We start from the raw sequence: 13,844 nt of genomic DNA, 5'->3' as shown, positions 1-13,844 counted from the left end.
AAAAGAACCCAGCAAGGTGCTGATGGCTTATACTTGTCATCTTAGCAACTCAGGAGGCTGAGATCTGAGGATTACAATTCCAAGACAGTGAAGGCAGGAAAGTCTGAGTTATTTATCTTCAATTAACCACCAAAAAACTGGAAGTGGAGCTGTGCCTCAATTACTAGAGCACTCATCTTGTTCATAAAAGGTCAGGGATAGTACTCAGGCCCTGGGTTCCCGCCCCAGGACACACACACACACACACACACACACACACACACACACACACACACACACACACACACACACACACACACACACACACACACACACACACACACACACACACACGCACGCACACACACACACACACAACCCTATGTACCACAGTGCTAAAGATTTTCTGCTTTTTACTTATGTTTCTAATCATTCCCTTCTCTAATCCTCTTTTTCTTAAAATTTTTCATTAGGCAAGTAGGTGCCGTTAACTGCAAATAGATATGCAGGTTGGATCACTGGTTTGTGCCCAAATATCTCCTCCACAGGGAACCAGACCAGTGTGGCCAGAGAGCTGGGGAACAGCATGTGAAGAAGAGGAAAGCCACATGCAAAGGCCATTAGGTACAAGTACACTTGACATTCAAAGAAAAGAAGGAAAGCGGGATCTGAGCTCTTGTAGCAATACAGCACGCACCCCAGAATGTTTCCCAAGGAATCCGTGCCTTATTCTGGGCTCACATTCCTTGCTAGAGTTAACGACATTTCTGTCTGTCTTTATTACTCTCACTTGTCATACATCCTTATTGCTCCTTCTACTTCCCGTTGGCATCTTTGCTTCTTTGTCTTGGCACTTTCAAGATGGCTCAGTCCCACGACTGGCAAGTTGGTGCTGCTTGTCATATGGGAGCTCAGCTGTGGGTGTGGGTGTGGGTGGTGAGGTCCAGCTTCTGTCTAAGTAGTCCTGTGAATTATGGAGACTTTTTCATCTTGCTGGCCGGGTTCCAAGAGAGCCAGAAGGGAATCTGTATTGCCTTTTCTGACCCAGTTCAGGAGGTGGGCTACATGGCTGACACTATAGACACAAGGCCACCCAGATTCATAGGAGAGGGAGCATGGACTCTTCACTTCCCTAGGACTGTTTGCCCTCTTACAAAAACATCATAGGAAAACCTTAGAGAGATTATGCTAAGTAAAATAAACAAAAGGCCAAATTTGTGTATTCTACCCAAGTGGAATGAGTCTTACCAGGGGTAGGAAGGAGGGGAGATAGGAAGATTGTGTTTAATGGGTACAGATTTTTCAGAATGGTGAAGTTCTGTAGATGAATTATGTAATGCCACCAAAATGTACAATTAAATATGGTTCAAATGGGCCAGGTACTGGTAGATTACTCCTGTAGTCCTCATTACACAGAAAGCTGAGATCCAGAGGATTGCAGCTCAAAGCCTGCTCAGGCAGAAAAATCCCTGTGACTTCATCTCCAATTAACAAGCAAAAAAAAAAAAAAAAAATCTGTACTGGAAGCAAGCTCAAGTGGTAGAGTATGAGTCATGAGTGACAAAGCCAAGCGTGAACCCAAGGCCTGAAATTCCAACCATAGGATTGGTGCACATGCGTGCACACACAGAAAGTTACATGTAATGAGAGATACAGCTATAGCCATTTTTGGAGAATACAAACTATGACATGGTCTTTGAGCTCATTAAGAGTGGGATGAAGCTAGGCATCAGTGGCTCATGCCTATAATTCTAGCTACTCAGGAAGCTGAGATCTGAAGATAGAGGCTAAAAGTTAGCCTAGGCAGGAAAGTACATGAATCTCTTATGTCTGATTAACCACCAAAAAGCCAGAAGTAGAGCTGTAACTCAAGTTGTAGAGTGATAGCCTTGAGTGAAAAAGCTAAGGATCAGAACCCAGGCTCTGAGTTCAAGCTCCAATACTGGAACAACAACAAAAACAAAGGAGGATAGGTACTTAGCCTTTGACACAATGTAGTACACACTCAGAAAGCAAAGCCTGTACACTAATAAAACAGAAAGTACTACTCAGAGCCTATGTGCGTTAGCATGTATTGCTCAGGAGAAACCCATCCCCCTGCCAGTCATTTCTCCAAGACTTTAACTCCCTTCCACCATCTGCTAGATTTCTGGGCAATTGCTCCATCACTGAGCTATGTCCCCAGCCCATCTGCTGGTATATATTACCCTTCAGAATCCCTGGGTCCTTTTTTGTATTCTTTCCAGAGTTTATAGCTGTCATCAGTAGGAAAGTTGGTCTAGTGGAGTTGGCACTATCCTAAAGAAGCAGATAATCTCAGGAACATTGAATTTGTAGATTAAAACTTTCCCACAGAAAACTGGTCACAGCCAGGAACCTGTGGTGCACATCTGTAATTCTAGCTACTTGAAGGCCAGAGATTGGGAAAATCATGTTTCAAGGGTACCCTGGGAAAAAAGTTCTTGAGCCCTTTCCATCTCATCCAATAGCTGGCTATAGTAGCATGTGCCTCTCATCCCAGCATAAATAGGCAAATCACAGCTTAAACAGGCTGGGAAGGTAGCTCAGCAGCAGAGTGCATGCCTTGCAAGCATGAGGCCCTGGGTTCGATTCCTCAGCACCACATAAACAGAAAAAGCCGAAGTGGCGCTGTGGCTCTAGTGGTAGAGCACTAGCCTTGAGCTGAAGAGCTGAGGGACAGTGCCCAGACCCAGAGTTCAGGCCCCATGACCAGCAAAAAAAAAAAAAAAATAGCTTAAACAACAAACAATGGTCAGGAGGCAGTGGCATACAGAAGCACAAATAGGAAGATCACAGTCCAGGGCATAATGTAAAACCTAGCCTCAAAAATAACCAAGACAACCAGGTGCTGGTGGCTCATGCCTGTAATCCTAGATGCTCAGGAGGCTGATATCTGAGGACTCTGGTTTGGAGCCAGCCCAGGTGGGAAAGTCTGTGAGACTCCTGTCTCCAATGAGCCACAAGAAAACGGCAAGTGGTACTGTGGCTCAAAGTAGTAGCGCACTAGCCTTGAGCAAAAAGAGCTCAGGAACAGTGCCTAGGCCCTGATTAAGCCCCGTGACCATTTAAAAAAAAGTTCAAGTGATAAAGTTCTTAGAGTTCAATCCTTTACTATTGTAAAAAATAAAATAAAATAAGTCACCTGAGGAAAAAATGGCTTAAGCAGTAGAGTTCTTGCCTACCAGGTATAAAACCATGAGTAAAACTCTTACTACCCAGTATTGGGGGAAAAAAATTGATCACTGACAAATTTTGGGTAACTTTTTCATGTGTAGATTAGTTTTTCATTGCTGTATAACAAATCACCAAAAGTTAACTGCTTCGGACATGACATTTAAAGCCACAGAGATTTCCAGGCACTGACACTTCATCAGAAATTGAGCCATCAGGCAGCTAGCCATATTCTTATGTAGAACACCAAAATTCACTCAGGTTCTTGGCAGGATTAAGTCATGTGAAGACCTACGTACTTATTTTCTTACTAGCTGTTGGCTAGAACTATCTCTTTGTGAGTGTGTATATGCACATGCATGCATGGGCATGTGTCCTCACACACTGATGCCAATACTAGGGCTTGCATTCAGGACCTGGATGCTATCTCTTAGCTTTTTCACTCAAGGCTGATGCTCTTAACACTTGAGCCACAGTACCACTTCTGGCTTTTTGGTAGTTAGTTGAACTTTTCTACACAGGCTGGCTTTGAACCTCAATCCTCTGATCACAGCCTCATGAGTAGCTAGGATCACAGGCATGAGCCACCAGTACCTGGCTAGCTTCAAACTTTTGATCTTCCTACTTCATCCTTCCGAGTACTGAGATTACACGTCATCATGCTTGGCCAAATATGTTCTAATATATGGATTTAGATGCACACATGTTTGTATTTGTATTTTTTTCAGCCAACTTAAAGAGCCAAGAACAAGTACACATTAGTACCAATGAGCAAATCTAGCAACCAACTCTAAATGCCATTCACCATGAAAAGGACCTAGGGAAACAGAGCTTCTTGGTGTTCCAGAAAGAAAGAAAGTACTCAAAAAGTGGTAGAGACATATCAAAAGGACACAAGAAGCCAGACACCTGGCGGCTCACACCTGTAATCCTAGATACTTAGAAGGCTGAGATCTGAGGATCGTGGATTGAACCCTGGGCAGAAGAAAAGGCTGTGAGAATCTAGTTCCACTAAACTCCCCAAAAAAGCCAGAAGTAGAGCTGCAGCTCAAGTGGTAGAGCACTAGCTTTAAGTATAAAATCTCGAGGTCAGTGTCCAGGCCCAGCATTCTAGCCCCAGGACCAGGGGGAAAAAAGAAGATAAAAGAGCTGGGTGCTTAGTGGTAGGATGCTTGCCTACCATGCTCCAGGCCCTGGATTTGATCACCAGAATCTTAAGGCACTTAAGAGATAGACATCAAAATAAATAATAGTAATCACAGAATATTCAAGGAGTAAAATAAACACATAAAAGCTATATTGATATGTTAATAAATGAATAAGAAAGAAAATCTGTCCTTTATGTTAGAAAAGTAATGGAGCTAGAAAAATCAGCATTTTCACCTGTCACAGTGATAATCTCCTCAACTGTGAATTGAATTCTAAACATTTGTTGGTGGAAGTTCAAGAAAGAAAGGAATTGTATAAAATGTCTAAGCATTTCATTACAAATTGTTGTTTTAAAAGGGGAAAGTCACCTTTCTGTGAATAAAATACCTCTTTACCATCTAACTGAAGTTGCTTTGGATATGGCTTACTTGGTAAAGCCCTCCTTAGCACTTGTGAGAGCCTGGGTTCAATCTCCAATATAGGGAGAAAAAAAATTGTTTTTTTTTCATCCTTTGTCAATGTTTGTGATTTCTGTACCTTTTGTCTTATTTGGAAGTGCATGTGATTTGGGAGGGTAAGGGGGAACACAGAAATGGTGAGACAAAGGGTGAACTAATGCAGTGGTGATTCTCACCAGACACTATGTTGAAAGTGAACCATATAACTTCTGGGGGAGAGGGTGGGGGAGGGAGAAAAACTAGGAGAAAATGAGGGAAGAAGTGACACTATTCAAAAAGAAATGTACTCATTACCTGACTTGTGTAACTGGAACTCCTCTATACATCATCTTTATGATAAAAAAATAAAAATTAAATAAAAAATAAGATAAAAATAGTATGGGGGAAGAAAAATAACTAAGATAACCTTGTTAATTAATGGAACAAAGTAACACTAAATTTTTCTGATAAGATGTTCTAAAAAGGACATCTCTGTGGCTTTCCACCTAAACATAAACGAAAACTAATTACAAGAACATGCCGGACAAACACAAATTGAGGTGGTTCTAAAAGTAACTGTCATTTTGAAAGACAAAGAAAACCTAAAACAACAGGAATAATTTCAGATTAAAGAGGATTAAACATATGACAATTAAATGGTTCTAGATTAAACCACAGAGCAGCTGATTGAATGAATATAGCTATAAAGAATATTATTGAGACTAAGGGTAAAATATGTGAATTATAGACTAGTTCAAAGTTTCCTACTTTTTGTTTTGGTCATGACTGTAATGTCCCCCCACTCACCCCCAATTTTTTTGTTTTTTGCTCAAGACTGGGTGCTCTACCACTTCCAGATTTATTTATTTATTTATTTTTGGTGGTTAATTGGAGATAAGAATCTCATGGACTTTCCTGCTGGGGCTAGCTTCAAACTGTGATCCTCAGATCTCAGCCTACTGAGTAGCTAAGATTACAAGTGTGAGCTGCTGGCACCTAGCCCAATAGATTTTTTTTTTCATATTGCCCCTTTTACAAAAGAACTATCTAGATTCAGAAACTGTATTACTTATTGTCCTAACAACTTAGTAGCAATTAAAAAAGCCAATACATATCAACTGAAAGCCAAAGAATATTTTTCATTTTAAATTCCTGATTACAAATGAAAGGCACGTATCCACTGGGCACTGTGGACAAGACCATCCTATCCCATACTGATTTTTGTATGGTGCCTAGGAAGACCCAGTTTCCCCAAGATATGACATATGCAAGGACTATGGTGCCATCTATTGTTGGAATGGTAAAGGACTTCAAGCTAGCAGTTTTGCAGTCTATCTTTGCCTTGAAAGTTTGGAGCCCACTGTGCATTCATGTGGGGCTATAACATATCTTTATGTAGTTTCAGGATTGTATAAGGGAGATGTTTAAATGTTGTAGATAAATACATTGTTGTTTTGTGGGAGAAAGTCCTCATTTTTAGGAAATGCACATTAAAATACTTATCAATAAATAAATGTGTCTTTTTTTTTTGGTCAGTTGTGAGTCCTGAACTCTGGGCGGGCGCTGTCCCTCAGCTCTTCAGCTCAAGGCAAGTGCTCTACCACTTAAGCCACAGCGCCACTTCCGGCTTTTTTTGCTTATGTGGTGCAGAGGAATCAAACCCAGGGCCTCATGCATGCAAGGCAAGCACTCTACCACTGAGCCACCTTCCCAGCCCCATGTGGTCAGTCTTTAACTCACGTTTTCTAGATGGATAGAAAGCAATGTTTTTTCCTAAATTGCTCTTGAGCCATCCAGCTGGAGCCTGTCATTTTTCCATAAAGGTGAACTCTCTCCTTGCTTTGCCACCTTAAAAAAATGTGTGTGCAGGTTAATTTCAAATGATTAAAAAAAGGGTGCATATATGTACATGTAAATAGAGGTGCACATAAAATAATGCACATAAATGGGACATGATAGTAACAATAGATGAATTTGGAAATGTATATAATATTTAATTTTCTCTTGTATCTAATGCTGCTCTAAAAAATAAAAGTGATTAGCTGGGTGCTGGTGGCTCATGCCTGTAATCCTAGCTACTCAGGAGGCTGAGATCTGAGAACTGTGGTTTAAAGTCAGCCCGGGCAGGAAAGTCTTTGACTCTTTATCTCCAGTAAACTACTCAGAAACAGTTGGAAGTGTGCTGAGGCTCATGGTAGAGTGCTAGCCTGGAACACAAAGAAGCTCAAAGACAACACCCAGGGCCTGAGTTCAAGACCCAGGACAGGCAAATAAATAATAAAACTGATCAAGAAACGACAGGACAAAATACACACAGGACAACAATCCTGCAGACCAGAAACAAACTGAGTTCCTTTGTCTGTCATAGATCGCACACTTTGGAACACAGTTCATTGATGTGAAATCATTAAGGTATGCCTGTCAAGCCAAGCCTCATAGAGGAGGCTGAGGCTGGATGGTGATTTCCTAGTCAGCAAGGGCTACATAATGAGACCTTGTTCTCTTAAATAAAATAAAATGTATTAGCCAGGTACTGCTGGCTCAAGCCTGTAATCCTCAGGAGGCTGAGATCTGAGGATCACAGTTCAAAGCCACTAAGCAGGAAAGTCTGTGAGACTCTTACTCCAATTAACCACCAGAAAACTGGAAGTGGGGCTGTGGCTCAAAGTGGTAGAGCACTAGCCTTGAACAAAAAGAACTCAGAGACAGTGCCCAGGCTCTGTCTTCAAACCCCATGTCCAACCAAAACAATAAAATGTGTAATTGAAATTTATTTCTAAGTTTGGTTAGTCCTGGGGCTTGAAATCAGGGCCTGGGTGCTGTCCCTAAGATTCTTTTGCTCAAGGCTAACTCTCTACCTCTTAAGCCACAGCGCCACTTCCAGCTTTTTCTGTGTATGTGGTATTGAGGAATGGAGCCCAGGGCCTCATGCATGCTAGGCAAGCACTCTACCACTGAACCACCTTCCCAGCCCTTTAAGGTTGTTTTAAGGAAACAATTTGAATTATCAAAAAGTTAAATTTAAAACTCAGTGTATAACTGTATAAACTGGAACAGTAAATAGGAAGTGGAGGGTTTTTTTGTTTTGTTTTGTAGTGATACTGGGATTTGACCTCAGGGCTTGTGCTTGTCAGGCAGGCACTCTACCATTTGAGCCACATCCCTAGACTGAAAGAAATGAATAACATAAAACAAAGCAAATGGCCAGGCACCGGTGGCTCATACCTGTAATGCTAGCTACTCAGGAGGCTGAGATCTGAGGATCGTGGTTCAAAGCCAGGCGTGGGCAGCAAAGTCCATGAGACTCTTCAATAAATAAACAAAAAGCCAGAAGTGGTGCTCTAGCTCAAAGTGGTAGAGGGCTAGCCTTGAGCTTTCTAATAAAGCTCAGGGACACTGCCTAGCCCCACAACCCACAAAATTAAACAAAAGTAGTTATTTGGAGGGAGGTAGCAAACTGAAGATGGAAAGTATTAAATGCATAAATATCTTCCTAAGTGGCCTCTTAACAAAAAGATGTGGGGATGGGGGTGGGTGGGAATGGAAGGGAGAGGGCTCCTAGGAGGTGCGGGGGGAGGGGAGGTGGCACATGCTTGGCAAGGCCAATATGGCTGTTCTGAGCTGGGCAGCAGCTGTTGCTACTAGGATTCTGTACCTGGGCTAGCAGCCCAGGTAGCAGGTCTCAGGAAGCGAAGCAGTGATGGTGATGGTCTCCAAAGAAGTCCTGTCTTTGCAATCTATATGAGACTGTATGTGGATAGAGGGTAGCATGTTGGATTGGTTTTTGAGTGCAAACAAGAACAAAGTATAGCCAGGCTGGTCTCAAACCCGTGATTCTCCTACCTCATCCTCATTTCATTACTGTCATTCAACCACAACCGGCAAGTAGACATGTTGGCAAAAGAACTTCTTGGGGATGCAGACGTTCCAAACATGTGCCAAGAAGAGGTGGGGCCAATTCCCTCACCTATAGGTCAACTCTTTTCCACCCACATATAGCCTTCCCCCTGCATCCCAACCCAGCCATGTTGGATGACCCCGTGTGCACATTTTCTGCTGGCCTGTATCTTTGTATGCGCTGATCCATCAGACTGGGAGATCTGTCAACCCTGATCCCTCTACCATCCAGGCTCATTTTTCTTTTCCTTGAAAACACTTGCCCCACGCCAGCCCAATACTTGTTCTATGGCAATGATCTCTGTACTTGCCTATGAACCTATTTCTTTATACGGGGTCTGGCTATGTATTCCAAGCTGGCCTTGAACTGAAGATCTTCCTGCCTCAGCCTCCTGAGTGTTGACATCACCATCATGTACTTGAGCACCTATGTTGGCTAAACCCTCTTCAAATCATAAAACAAGACCAAACCTGAACCAGCACTAACACGCTGAGGCTCAGAATGGCAAGCCTTCACCTATTATCTACAGTCATCACTCAGCTACTGTCCTACTACACTGTATTTTTGCATTGTTCTGAAAACTTGGCTGGAAATTTTAAAAGATGAAATGCAATACCAAGTTTTAAGGCATATGCACTCAAACAACTTTAAATGTTAGATTAGAAATACTTGGGGAGGGCTGGGAAGGTGGCTCAGTGGTAGAGCATTTGCCTTGCATGCAGGAGGCCGTGGGTTCGATTCCTCAGCACCACATAAGCAAAAAAGACAAAAACGGAAGTGGAGCTGTGGCTCAAGTGGTAGAGCGCTAGCCTTGAGCTGAAGAGCTGAGGGACAGCGTCCAGGCCGAGTTCAGGCCCCACGACCGGACCAAAACAAAAACAAAAAACAAAACAAAAAAAGAAATATTTGGGGAGAGGGAGATAGCATGTACCAAATGTACAAACCTTAATTGGGGAAGTACTATTGAAGTTTGAAGGTGTATTAAAGCAGGTGCCTCACATGTGCTAGGCAGGCACCTTACTACTTGAATCACTACTTCAAGCCTTTATTTCAGTGTTCTGATTTTTGCTAGAACCACTATCCTCCTAAGGCTTTAGTAGCTACGACCATAGGTGGGCACAAAACCACACCTGGCTTGTTGCTATGGGGATAGGAGGACTTACCTTTCTGATTATCCACCAACTCACTGATCTCCCATAGTTCTTACCACTATATACCCTTATGCCATCATAAAACATCTATGATGGCTGACTCCAGAATTCATGGTCATACCAAATTTTGCAGGTCCAAAGTTGATTCATGCTTTTGTTTTAACAAAGACTAGAAAACAAGAGCCAACTTTCTCACTTCCAAATTAATATACATGCACATATGGCTATATGTATTTATCAGAGGGTCAAAAGTCAATATAAAAATAGTATTTTAATCTTTGGCATCTCTTTTTGAGATAAGTGTCTTGTTACATAGTTGGGCTTAACTCTTAGGCTCAATGGACACTTCCCTCCCACCTTCAGCCTCCAAATTAACTGGGACTAAAGATGTGTGTGCACAGTTTTCTGCTGACAGTCTCAATAGTATCATATCTAAGTGAAATGAATGATGTAATCATTCTCCTGGAGTAAACATGAAACATCAAAAAATTTAGTGATTTATTAAATCATGAGGTCTGGGGCTGAAAAGGTGGTTCAGTGGTAGAGTGCTTGCCTTGCATGCATGAGGCCCTGGGTTCAATTCCTCAGCACCACATAAGCAAAAAGAAAAAAGCTGGAAGTGGTGCTGTGGCTCAAGTAGTAGAGCGCTAGCCTTGAGCTGAAGAGCTGATGGACAGTGCCCAGGCCTAGAGTTCAGGCCCCACGACCGGACCCAAAAAAAATAAATAAAATAAAAATAAAAAATAACTCATGAGGTCTGTATCTTGGATTTGTAAAGAAGCATTATTTCAAGCTATATCAAAATTCTAACTATGACTCAAAAGAATTCTAGACATTTTCCAGAATTGTTATATTACTTTTTATGAAAATTCTGCAACCAATTTTTTAAAAGTTAACCATCTTTTATTAACTTTATGTAAAAAGACATATCCTCTAGAACATACCACCTGGAACCAGAGTTCACCCCCTGCTCTGTTTACCCACTGCACTGCTTGGCTGCCAGCCTCTTATCTCTCTCTTCAGCAATGGTGAGGCGGATTCCTTTTCCTCGGGGAAGAGAAATCCAAGGCTTATTGCCTTTGCCAATAACAAAAATATTAGAAAGCCGAGTGGCAAAGCTATTGCCATTGGTATCTTTCACATGAACAACATCAAAAGAACCAGGATGCCTCTCTCTATTAGTGATCACACCAATTCTTCCCAAGTTAGCACCTCCGGTCACCATACACAGGTTGCCGGTGTCAAACTTGATAAAATCAGCTATCTTGCCAGTCTCCAGATTGATCTGAATGGTGTCATTCACCTTGATGAGAGGGTCAGGGTATCGAATAGTACGGGCATCGTGGGTCACCAGATGAGGGATTCCCTTCGTGCCCACAAAGATCTTTCTCACTTTGCATAACTTGTACTTGGCCTCCTCAGATGTAATGCGATGGACAGCAAAGCGACCCTTGGTGTCATAGATCAGACGGAAATTCTCTCCCGTCTTGTCAATGCTTATGACATCCATAAAACCTGCAGGGTAAGTTATATCAGTCCTGGCTTTGCCGTCGATCTTAATGAAGCGCTGCATGCAAAGCTTCTTTACTTCATCTCCTGTCAAGGCATACTTAAGTCTGTTTCTAAGGAAAATGATGAGAGGCAGACATTCTCTCAGCTTGTGGGGACCAGTGGATGGCCGAGGAGCAAATACACCAGTCAGTTTATCCAGCATCCAATGCTTTGGAGCGGCTACCCGCTTCAGATGCTTTTTGGGACCACGAGCCATGACTATACTAGAAAAGAGCAGAAAAGAGCAGACTTGTTAACTTAAAAAAGCATTTGTGTTAAAATGATAATGTCTGAAAACCCGACTTAAAACTACTTTGTCATGTTCAGCCTGTATTGTTTTCCAGTAGTTCTTTTTAGATTTTTTTTGGGGGTAGGTTGTGGGGCTTGAACTCTGGGCCTGGGTGCTGTCCCTGAGCTCTCTCTCTCAAGCGAGCACTCTACCACTTGAGCCATAGCACCACTTCTGGTTTTCTGGTGATTTATTGGAGGTAAGAGTTTCACTGACTTTCCTGCCCGGGCTAGCTTTGAACCATGATCCTCAGATCTCAGCCTCCTGAGTAGCTAGCATTACAGGGGTGAGCCACTGGTGTCCGGCCTTTTTTGATGTTTTTAAAACTATCTAAGAAAAGCAATGCTCCCTTTACATTTGCAGTTTGTTTGAAAATAGGCATTTTTTTATCCTCTGGGAATTAACCATTTATCAAGTTTTAACTGAAAATATTGACTTAAAATTATGATTCCTTAAACTGAATGCTGATGGCTCATGCCTATAATTCTAGCTCCTTGGGAGACTTGTTATCTGAGGACCCTGATTAGAAGCCAGCCCACACAGGGAAGACTGTGAGACTCTTATCTCCACTAAACTATGTCCGAAGTGGAACCGTAGGTCAAGTGGTAGCCTTGAGCAAAAGCAGCTCAGGGACAGCGTCCAGGCCATGCTCAAAAGAACAAAACTTCCTTGTCAGGCTGCCTCTTGTGCAAATGGTGTCTTTTTTTTTTTTTTCATCCCCTGGAACAGTAGAATGTACTCTTCTTTATTCTTACCGTCAGTTAAGAGGCAGGTGAGAATCAAAAGACAGTCAAAGTCGAACTTGAGGCACGCAGAGGTACCAGAAGATCTCAGAGCTACACTCCTACACCTCAAGAGAGCTGGACAAAAACATAATGACACATATGGTCTGAGCTTTCTCCCTTCAAATTAATTAAGTAATCCCGAGCCCTTAGATCTGAGTAAGGGAGATTCAAAATTAAACTTGACTCCAATATACAATATTAAAAAAAAAAAAAAAGGCTGAGAATGTGACTTAGTGGTAGAGTGCTTGCTCAGCATGCATGAAGCCCTGGATTCCATTTGTCAGTACCACATACACAGAAAAAGCTGCGAGTGGCACTGTGGCTCAGGTGGTACAGCACTAGCCTTGAGCAAAAGAAAGCTCAGGGACAGTGCCCAGGCCCTGAGTTCAAGCCCCAGGATGGCCAAAAAAAAAGAAAGAAAAAAGAAAAAAAAAGGAGCTAAACACAGGTAAGCTCTTGCGTAATCTTAGCTATCAGGAAGCTGAGATCCACAGGATGACAGCTCAAAGCCATCCTGGGCCGACAAGTCTGCAAAACTCCCCACACAAAACTAACAGAAAAGGAGGTAGCAAAAAACCTAGGCTGGGGATGTGGCTCAAGAAGTAAAGCGCCATCCATGGACAAAGCGAAAGCTTGGAGCTCAGAATTCCCATCCAATTTTGGGGAAGGGAGAATAAGAATCAAATTCAGTGTCCTGTCTTGCCTGAGGCCCTCTCACCCATAATCAGCATCTGACTCTGACTCCTCCACTTCCCAGCTCCTGACTCAAGACTTTCAAGAACCTTCGGGGAACAAAAGTTACGTTTGCAGTGTAGCCAACGTGTCGACTTTTCCTTGTTACTCTTCAACTGTACAGCATTTTAGGCGGTATTAGGTTCGGTGATTTTCAAAGTATGCCTGGGGGGCGTGCATAAGTTACAACACACAACAGCCATTTTACACCGGGGGCTGGAGCAGCCGCCATATCTACCCGCCCCTGGGGGCCGACACCCCGGGGGTAGGGAGACCCGCCTCGCCCCCCATAAGGAACGAGAAGGGGAACGGCGGAGGGGCGACCTCAAGAGAAACCGCGGTTAACCCGCGGCTGGGCGCGGCTGGGCCTACCACTACAACTAACAGCCCACTAACTCCCAACTCCGGACCTGCACCGACCCGCCAAAACTTCTGTAGCAAATGCAACAAATGCCTCCCGTCCCGCCGCCTACAAATCAACGGTGTGCTCGCCGCGAGTGAACCCGGCCGCCGCCTCGCCCCGCCCCACCCCACCCGGGCCTCCCGCCACCGCCTTGTCGCCAAGAAACCTGGCCGCGCTCCTCACCGGACTCCAGAGACCGATTAACTGAAGCCCGGAACCCGGAGATGACGTCAGACGTTGCGCGCTAGTATCGCGAGATTCTCTTCTCACTCCTTCCC

At 43.2% G+C, this 13,844-nt stretch overlaps 1 protein-coding gene across 4 annotated transcripts; it reads right to left on the bottom strand.

Annotated features, from left to right (window-relative positions):
* Positions 1 to 10,687: 10,687 nt before the first annotated feature.
* On the bottom strand, positions 10,688 to 13,832 carry LOC138829096 (small ribosomal subunit protein eS4-like). Of its 4 annotated transcripts, none has more exons than XM_070025143.1 (3): positions 13,750 to 13,832; positions 12,402 to 12,506; positions 10,688 to 11,581 (listed from the first exon to the last, which is right to left on the bottom strand). In XM_070025143.1, exon 3 carries the CDS (start codon positions 11,572 to 11,574, stop codon positions 10,783 to 10,785), a length of 792 nt encoding a protein of 263 aa, XP_069881244.1. In that variant the 5' UTR covers positions 11,575 to 11,581; positions 12,402 to 12,506; positions 13,750 to 13,832; the 3' UTR covers positions 10,688 to 10,782. The 4 variants fall into 4 exon arrangements, with proteins under 4 accessions (XP_069881244.1, XP_069881246.1, XP_069881245.1 ...); XM_070025145.1 differs by lacking the exon at positions 13,750 to 13,832 and adding an exon at positions 13,584 to 13,607; XM_070025144.1 differs by lacking the exon at positions 13,750 to 13,832 and adding an exon at positions 13,234 to 13,397.
* Positions 13,833 to 13,844: the final 12 nt, after the last annotated feature.

This window comes from Dipodomys merriami, unplaced genomic scaffold (genome assembly GCF_024711535.1).
Source record: "Dipodomys merriami isolate MVZ:Mamm:240054 unplaced genomic scaffold, mDipMer1.0.p SCAF_17, whole genome shotgun sequence".
Lineage (NCBI taxonomy): Eukaryota > Metazoa > Chordata > Mammalia > Rodentia > Heteromyidae > Dipodomys > Dipodomys merriami.
Note: the sequence above shows the minus strand (reverse complement) of the source record. Positions and strands in the feature narration are given on the sequence as shown.

Bases quoted from the DNA above. Each gene is read 5' to 3' on its own strand.
- LOC138829096 (XM_070025143.1), bottom strand. From the start codon at position 11,574: ATGGCTCGTGGTCCCAAAAAGCATCTGAAGCGGGTAGCCGCTCCAAAG.